General features: G+C 37.9%; 1 protein-coding gene across 2 annotated transcripts in view; it reads right to left on the bottom strand.

The window, feature by feature from the left end:
• Nucleotides 1-3,626: 3,626 nt before the first annotated feature.
• The window catches only part of gabra1 (gamma-aminobutyric acid type A receptor subunit alpha1), a 28,554-nt gene continuing 22,318 nt past the window's right edge, over nucleotides 3,627-9,862 (bottom strand). For both annotated transcript variants that reach the window (XM_075486700.1, XM_075486701.1), the window contains exons 9-10: nucleotides 8,415-8,617; nucleotides 3,627-7,797 (exon numbers count right to left, since the gene is read on the bottom strand). In XM_075486700.1, coding sequence (XP_075342815.1) covers nucleotides 7,477-7,797; nucleotides 8,415-8,617 — 524 coding nt within the window. In that variant the 3' untranslated portion in view covers nucleotides 3,627-7,476. The remainder of the gene's footprint in view (nucleotides 7,798-8,414; nucleotides 8,618-9,862) is intronic.

Here is a 9,862-nt window from a genome sequence, read left to right as displayed (position 1 = left end):
TTGCCCTCTGCTCTACACCTTGGGGATATGGGGGCGCTGGGAGCCTCCAGGAGACCATGAGCGGATGTGTGAACTTTGAGTGTTTTTAAATTTTTTACATTTTTCTGATATGTGTGGAAATGTGGGTGCACTTGGTTGTCTGGTTGGTTGGGGCTTGGACTTGTTGTCCTCTGGCCTGCTTGTGCTGTCCCTGGCGGAGGTGGGGCCTCGCTCCTTCCCGCTTCTCGCTGCTGCACCCACCTGTGGGCACATCTAGGCTCTAGGGCACTTGGCCTGGGGGATGGGGGCGTGGGTTGGCCTTCTTTATTTGGGTGTCTTGGGTGCCTGGCCCTCTCGGGTATTCGCCGGAGCCTCGGTCGAGAGTTTGGGTGGTGCTCGGGTTCGCGGGGCCCAGGTCCTGCACTCAACTCTTGCCTGGGAGGCCGGAGCCTGGCGGGGCAGGTGGGCTGTCGCCGCTGGTTCCCGGTGGGCCTCGACCTGTGGTTTTGAATTTACTGCATCCACAATTATGTTATATGTGCTGCTGGTGTTGTTGCTGTTTGTGTTTTGTTTTTTTTTCTGTTTGTATGCTGGTGCTCCTAATGATTCTCTGCCTGGTTTCCCCACAGAGGCAGTAGAATGTTTTCTGTTTAGTTTCTAGCTAGTTCTCTGGTTTTGTCTTGTTTTTCATTGTCTTTTCAAATAATTTTTTTCTATATCTTTCTCGTTTCCCTTACTATTTCTTTGCTCTCCCTCTTTCCCTTTAGGAATCAATAGGAACTTAACATTCATTAGGCCTCCCTTGGCAAAGCAAATGAGTTTGCCATAACACATTATTTAGATTACAATTCTGCAGCCATGATGTTGGACAGGACAAGGGAAAAAAGACAAACATTTGACAATGCCTCATCATTCCATGCGACGATTAATATTTGCATCATATTGGATGTTTTTGTTTTGCTTGTTTTTAAAAATAGGCCAATTGTGATGTTTTTCATTTGCCATCTTTACAGGCCTTTTCGAGGAGAAGATAAGCTTTATTTAGCTTCAATAGTCAAATTTAATTGTAAGGGCTAGACTGTGTTCTGACACATTTTTTAGGGTTTCTAAGGAAACCAGTAAACAGAGAAAACCACTTCTTAGTTTTGTACATGTGTCAAAAGTTATTCACACAAAGCATTTGTGTGTTTAAACCTGGATCAAGGGGAAAGCACTTCATATGCGCATATGAAACACAATGAGGAGAACTGCCTCCCCCTCTGCCTTCCACTTCAAGAAAAAAAAGGAATTGGATGGGGGGGGGGGGGTCTTTTAGAGAATTTAGAAAAAAAAGTGAGAGACGGAAAAAGAAAAGAACTGAGAAGAAAAATAGTAAAAAGGCTCCTCAGTCTTCACTTCTGCGAGGGAGAAACAGCTTTATTATGTAACACTCCTTGGGTTTAGCAGCTCACATGCTTTTAAGAAAGAACCACACGTTCCCTTCCACCTGAAATCTCCTGAAATCTCATGGCACGTTGGGAGAAGATTGGGATGAGATGGGAGCTTGTGAGCAGAGGCAGTCGGAGCAGAGGGGTACGAAAAAGCAGCAAAACAATGAGGAGCAAAATATAGATCGATGGATTGGCTTTTTTGGTAGCTCAAAGACATTAAACTAACTGCAGTGGGAATGAAAATCATTGCATTTGTTTTTATTCACCTATTATACAATATGAAGATTTGACATGTCCCGTCTTGTTTTATTATTAATGATGTTGTCCTAGAATTCATAACCTAAGGAAATCGCATGTTTCATGACATTTGTTAACAGCACTGGAACCACAAAGACAACTTAAAATTGCCTACACAGTTCATACAAGATCAAGTATAATGCACATTCATGATTAGTATTGCAAGTAATAGGGTAAAGTCAATATTTAAAAGCTTACACCCATTATGTAAGGATCAAACCCAGACTACAGCCATACTAATAGTTATGTGAGTCTGTATTTTGGAATAACTTTAAAAAAATGATGATTTGATTATCAATGATCACAATGACAATGCTAATATGACGGTATTGGGCAATATGTTTATCATGTTTCTTGTTTTTCAAAATGTTTCCATAAATATAATTTGTGATAATAATAAGCTTTATCCCATTACCCCACACGATTGACAACATTGGCAAAACATTTGACTTGTAGACCAGGGAATGAGGATTATAAAGGCAGGTTAGGAGTGTGATTCAGTTATCCACCAAAATAGCGAGAATAAATTGAAAATATTTGTAGCAAACTTTAAATGTTAAGACACTTTCAGTACAAATTGTTTTTCAGAATGCACATATTTATGTTATGCTCTCTTTCTTTTTCCATCGAAAACAAAAACATTGCAGCAACAAAGACTATAAATAGATGATGGATATATTGAACAAAAATCTAACATTTTTGTTAGATTTTTACTTCGGCTCCCGGTCATATACAGAATAAATTTTAAAGTTCTGCTGCTCGTCTACAAATCACGGAATGGTTTAGGTCCAGAATACATGAATGACATGCTAGCAGAGTATAAACCCAGCAGAGCTCTGAGATCTGCTGACTCAGGTCAGATAGTGGAGCCCAGAGTTCAAACTAGACACAGTGAAGCAGCTTTTAGCTGTTATGCTGCACACAACTGGAACAAACTACCAGCAGAACTGAAACCAGCCCCAACTGTAAGCACTTTTAAATCCAGGTTAAAAACATTTCTCTTTCGGTGTGCTTATGGTTGACTTTATATTTTTCTTTATCCCCTCTTCTTTGATTGCTTTAAACAGTGTTTTAATTTTTATTCTCTTTTTTTATTCTCTTTAAATTGATGCTGCTTTAAGCTGTTCTTTTAAATGCCTTGTCTTTATGTAAAGCACATTGAGTTGCCTGTGGTATGAAATGCGCTATATAAATAAAGATGCCTTGCCTTTAGACGGAAGATGTTTTTTAGTCTGATTTTTTTTCTTTTCTCTTTTCATATAGTTGATGACAAAACAGCTCTCACTTTTGTTTCTTTTTGTCTGGCTGTGTTGTCCTTCCGTTTCAAAGGACGGACCACCAGTCCAATCAGCGATGATTCATGTCAAATCACACTGTCCCTTTTTTTCAGAAAATGATGTAAGTGTATCGAATTGTATCGAATCATATCGAATCGTTGGCTGAATATCGTGTATTGTACTGTGAGATTCGTGTATCGCTACAGCACTAATTGACACGGCTATCTTTTTGACAGTTTGTGAGTGTAACCAGAGTACATTCACATGTCTGATGACATCACATGAATCCTTCTATTTCCCTCCTTCCTCCTGAAGGGGCCATTCTTTATAGGATGTTTTTATGGGTTGTTTTAAGGGTATGAACAACAACCTCTGTGTTTATTTCAATTGGAGCACTGCTTCTCAATATAAACTATTGTTTTGTTTATTGTTTACTATATTCCATCATCTGTCCAGATTATGTTTTAAAGCAAACTCTGACTTAGATCCCATATTAGGTACTGCTTTCAATTTAAGTGACACGCCTGTACAAACATGTGCCTTATGAGTTCAAATTTTACTGCTTGCAGTGAAGTCATAGTTCATTATCAGAGATCTATGTACGTTTTCTGTAACTGTAGAACCAAAAAAAGAAGCATTCCGGTTATTTGTTTTCTTTTTATTTAAAGACTAATGCAGAGAATCAGAATTTACAGGGCTGTATCATAACCAAAAGAAACAAAAATAAAACATTTACAGAAGATTCATCATTTCATCTACATCAATCACAACCCTTTATCAGTATCACTGAACTACCAGTATATGCACTGTATGTCAATATGTGAGCCTGTGTGCATTCAGTAAGTGTGTGTCTATTAATGTCCATATCAAGTCCATATACAGTCTTATTCTAATTTCTCTTACCCATATCAACTTTTGTGCTTTAGAAAATTAGTTTTTTTACACTTCAGTGAAAATCAGAATGTATTTTGTTTGATAAAAATACAAGAAAAAAAAACTTCTGGTAGGTATCTAGGAATAACCAAAGACTCAAAGAGTGTTTGAAAGCAAGTGCTGCTGAGAACTGCAATGGACCTTGTGTCAAACATAATGACACTAATGACTGATGTGCCTACATATGTGATATTTACATATATGAAATGCCTATGAGTGTGACAGCAAAAGTTGGAAGCTCATGATTGCACTGTGCCTCAAATTTCACATTCTCTCTGTGGAGCATTAAATGTAGCAAAACCCGACCAGGCTCAAAAATACTTGTAAATGCTCTTTAGCCTTTGAATCACCATGCTTGGAATACAAGATAGGAGGCTTAGCAAAAATGCTTCCAACAGAAAACATCAGTACAAAATTCATTTTTAACTCTCAAAACTCTCTGGCGCACCATGTATTATCACTGAGCTTTGAAAAGCAAATGAAAAAACCAAATGAACCTTTTAGCAAAACAGCATTTTCACCTGCTTTCATTTCTGCAATGACAAACAAGCTCAATAACTGAAGAGAAATTTTAATAACAAGGTGCCCTTGTTACAGTTTTGCTCCCGTTTTTTTCAGGTCAATCACTTTATTGCATGTCTCTGGAAAAAAACGCAATCAACAATGAAAGCCATTTTCCCTTTAACCACTGACAAATCCAAAGCACAAAAAAAGAGATAATCCAGTGTTTTATATGATGCCACCCTGTATAGCTATGGATTGGGGGAGGTAGGGAGGGGGGGGGGGGGGGGGTAATGGGTGCACAGCTGATACAAAAGCTAAGCTATTTTCTTTCTTTCTTTTTTTTTTATAGTTTGCAAATCTAAAGCTATATGGTAAGGGAGAGTGGGTCAGTGATGTGGTTCAAAGCTGTCCTTGCATAGCACGAAGCTGACTACGTAAATGTAATGTTATTGTTCTTCTAAATGTGCAAAATGCATAACAATAGGTTGAAAATACAAACAATATTCATCATCATCTTAGTTAATATCTTCATTAATAGAATCAAATACTGTATGCATTATGTATTTTACATATGTATATATAGTTCTTCTTCATGATAATAAACATACATACAATAGATTAGAATTCAAATATCTTTATACAACTCTTCACCCTGAACTTTACAGTTCCTTGACCCTCTGCTTGTAGGTTAAGTGGCTGTGAACAATAGACCGCTTGCATATGCTTATGAAGACGTCTTTCATTAAGGGATAGATTCAGTATTGGTATTAATGTTAATGCAAATAATAACAATAGTAACAACCACTAATCTCTTCTTCAGTTCCTGTGATCTATTCTCCCCAGTGCACAGACTCATAAAGTATTCTGCACAGTTCTAGCATGCCTTTTGGCCTGTTCAGTAACCTGTAAAACATATTCAGCACAGCTGACTGAGAATCCACAAAGTGGTGCAGTGCACCTCTACTCTTGACACTGTCAAATATGGTTGGAGTGGGAGCTGAAGGCTTTCGAACAAAAGATGGTCACACAATACAATGCTTTTTATCTTTAAACAGATGTAAATAGTATAGATTAAGTTTCCACATACAGCACACAGATGAGACTACAAGTACAGAGGGGTCAGTGTAAAGCTACAATGGATGTCACCTCCAGACTGAGTGTCAGGTTCAGGTCCTAAGAAAAGCCCTTACTAATTAATATTGCTACATTAACAGAATTTAAAATGGACTATTCATAAACCTTTACTTGCCACATCAGAGAAGAAGCATTTCCTAAAAATGTATGGGTTCTTTTAATGTTAAAGGAAGAAAAGGAAGCAAGCAATTATGAAGACAAAAACAAAAGCATTCTTTTCACTTTAGTTTCTGTTGGTTTTTATCGGAAGAGGGATTGACATCATGCTACAAAAATATATTCATCTTTGTCACTATCGTATGACTACAAGACAAGTCCTCTGTGCGAAACATAGCGCCGGCTAACATAAGATTACAGTGCCACTTCAACTCAGCGTCTTCTTTCTCTTTGTCTCTTTCTGTCTCTGTCCCTGTCTCTCGCTGTTGCTCACCAACAAGCAGCAACAAATGACTCCGAACGGGCATGTGATACTGAAGGCAGTGTAGCTGGTACTTTCTGAGTGTTATGTCTCAATTTTCGACCCAGTGGAGATGGGGACTATGGTAAACACGGTCAGGAGACACCGTGGGATGGAAAATACAGATGCACCATCAATCAGCAAAGTAAGAGCCTTCACAGCTTCAACTCTGAAAATGGAAAAGGCACTTCTCCTCCGTCTCAAGGTGCCCCACCCCTTTTTAACAGACGCCAACTGAACTTTCCCATTAATGGTGTTTTGGCAAAGGAGGCCCCACTACGAATAGTCAAAAGCCAAAGTAAATAAATTAGTAAAAACATAGATACAAGAAAAATAAACCAAATGAAAGTAAGTAAGCAACACTTTTACTTCTAGATGTAAAATGCACTCCAGGATTCGAGATGATTTTACGTTCTCTCTCGTGACAAGCCAATCCCAGTGTATACCAGTAATATTGTTGTTGCTGTTGATGATGTAAGTGTGTGCACAAACACACAGCTGAATAATACTGAATGTGTGAAAGCAGCTTTGAGGGGAATGTTAGTTTGCTGAGAATCAGTCATTTAAGCATGAACTCGACCGGTATATATTCTTCTTGTGGAAAGTATCACAACAGAAAAAGAAATTCAATTCAATAAAAAAAAGTTTACCTTTCAGTTAACATACCCTATAATTACCCTTTGCAAAGCATAAACATAGTATAGACATCTCTACCACCTGATATTTACAATGCTGTGAAAGGAAATAAACTTACTTTCAATGCTGACCACAAGGATGATTGGACTTTGTATTTTTCGATCCCTAAATAAATGGTGTCCACTGAGACATGTTTTATTGCTGTTGCAGAAACCCTAAAATATTTTTGAAGGATGACATAATCTCATAAAATATCTAAAGAGAATGGAAGATATTTTGAAAGAGAATGAGCATAGCACTGATGATATCAAATAAACTAAGCCACCAGTCAATGCTGATTTGTATTTTGAATGACTAAATAGAAATAATAAGATGCCCTGTCCATGCATGCACACAAGTGCCTTCTACTGTACCTGTGATTCTCTGTTTGAATGAAATAGAGCAAAACAAAACAAAGAAAACAAACAAACAAACAAAAATAAACTAAAACAAGGAAACAAAAATAGAAACAACAGCCGCTTATCAAGTTTGGGCTGGGCTATGTGCAGTTGTAGAATAGCATTCTCTTGGCTAAATATTTATAGTAGCATTTTGTAGTAGCATCATCTTAGACCTGAACAACACTCTTTCAAAAGTTTGTATCATTAGCTATCTTTTTTCCTGTATTTTATGTTTTCAAAATCTTCAAAATTTTGGTAAACATAGAAGCAATGCAATAACTGGGAATTGAAACCAGCATGGACACAATGTTTATCTCAAAATAAACACTTTGTAGAGGAATAAGAAAGAAAATTAAATCAGGTGTAATTTAAAAGGAATGAAACATGGATTAGGTTGGATTGACCCCCTGCAATTTGGGCTTCTTATTCAAGTAGGTTGCCCAATAGACCAAGTTAAAGGTTCCAAAGAGCAGAGGGAAGGCTATTCTGGCAATCCTGTCAATCTTGCTCACACTGTTAAAGGTCTTCTTGGCCTCTGGGGGCTTGGGTTTTGGCTCCTCCTTGGGCTCATCTGGGGGCGGAGGGGCGCTTTTGGCGATCGTAGCCAATCCAGGGTTCCTGGCAGGATTGGGGGCGAAGGGTGTAGCCGTGGCAGGTGGGTAAGCTGTAGTGTTGTTCTTCTTGAGAAGAGACTCCTTCTTCTTCTTTTGCTGATTGAAGTTAATAGAGAGAAAATTGGGGAAAAAACAATAAAAAAAAAGGAAAAGAAAAAGAAAAAAATTTAAATGGCGTGTATTTTGTCATGGATTTTTGCAAGACTCATACTTCATACTCTACTTATGTATTTATCTTACTTATATATTTCGAACAATTACTACACACAAACAAACAATAATCTCAGTTATCACATAATTCTGTTTGGTTCTGTTTCTTTAAAAATAACTGGAGAATGCAGAGTGGTGCTGCTAACTGCAGCATACAGACAAGTGGAGCAGAAAGCACAAGATGAACACTAAACTATTAATGTTCATGTCATGTTACTCAAATAGCATTTTCTATTAGATGAGCTGGCGACAACAGCTAAATATTCCCCGCCTGAAGCAGCCTGCTCTGCAGTTAAGTGCAGTCCTGGTGCAAAATAGAATGAGTATTTCAAAGAAAAATTCATACTTGTAGTTTTATGAAATTTTGAGGGGTCTGAAGTGGGCACTCATGTCTATATCATCCTCTATTTATGTCTAATCCTTTCTCTAGTTTCTATAATTTCATTACAGTGTATAGCCCCTATCGTTAGGTTTGTATAGAAGTCAAAAGCGGTTTCAAATACCTTCTCTGGCACCACACTTTTTCCATCCCAAGCATAACCTCTCTTGGTGAAGTAGTTTACTGTGGCAAACTCAATGAGGGCAGAGAAGACAAAGGCATAGCAGACAGCGATGAACCAGTCCATAGCTGTGGCATAGGCCACTTTGGGAAGTGAGTTCCTAGCACTGATACTGAGAGTGGTCATGGTCAGGACAGTGGTCACTCCTGCAGGAAGACAAACAGACAAGATGGAAACCTGATTTAATCCTGGACAACTCAGATCCTCTCAGTAGTTATAGGCAGTCTGTGAATGCATAGACATAAACATGTCAGGTGGTATGATTTGTATCAAAAAGGAGAATGAAGCATTATAAAGATGAGTTTATCACATTGCTCAACGACAACATCATCTACTGGGAACTGTGATGAGACACTATGTTGTCGGAGAGTAAGTGGGTCAAAGCATTTCTAATAGGGTGGTGCTCATCATAGAACAGGCTACTGCAGATGTTCACACACCACGTAACATCAGCCCAAGCTGCAAAGAATCTGAAGCTCATTTTGGATTATTATCCATTATCATGGAGAACAGCTGGTTTGTAGAGGAAATATAAAAATATGCTAAAAGGACCCACCCACTCACATGCTGCATGTGGACAGATGTTTGAATGCACATATACAGTAAACATGGGATCCACAGACATTTTGAGCTATTTCTAGAATTTTTCTTTTAGCTTTATTTCAAACCTTTAAAACCAGCTTGTTTTTCTGTCTTGCAATCTGCACATTATGAAATGCAACATCAATGCTGAAAGGTATATACAGATTTTAGAGCAACATTTGATACCATCCAGACAACATCTTTTTCAGGGAAGGCCTTGCATATTTCAGCAAGACAATGGTAAACTGTATACTGCATCGATTACAACAGCATCGTGTCATTGAAGAGGAGTCAGGGATGCTATTTTCACCAAGATCCAGAACTGGTTTCCTCGGTATCCAGACAACTGCAGACCGATGAAGGAATAGGGTGAACATGACCCTATCCCAACTTTTTTCAGGACTGTTTCTGCAATCAAATTCAAGATGCGCTAATATTTTTCAGAAATTACTAAAATGCTTCACTGACAATATTCAAAATGTTTTCTATGTGCTATTTTGAATGAAACGTTTTTGCAAATCATTTATATCTTATGTAGCACCACAACTTTTTTTTAGTAGACTCTTGCAGACAAGCAGGATTTTTTCTGTTGATATTTGCTCAGTTTCTTGTCATTATACCATCGATTCACACTTTCTTTTGTACCTCAGTAGTGGCTTCATGTCAATTTCTGAATACAAAATAAATTCAACTAAGACCTCGGAAAAAGCTGTTATATACTAACTGTGGTTAAACCCATGGCTCATGCCTAATCTAGAAAGATAAAAATAGAAAGAAATTATTCACACTAATCGAGTGAGTTTAAAAAT

This window comes from Odontesthes bonariensis, chromosome 16, assembly GCF_027942865.1.
Source record: "Odontesthes bonariensis isolate fOdoBon6 chromosome 16, fOdoBon6.hap1, whole genome shotgun sequence".
Taxonomy (NCBI): Eukaryota; Metazoa; Chordata; class Actinopteri; order Atheriniformes; family Atherinopsidae; genus Odontesthes; species Odontesthes bonariensis.
This window is presented reverse-complemented; position numbering and strand designations above follow the sequence as displayed.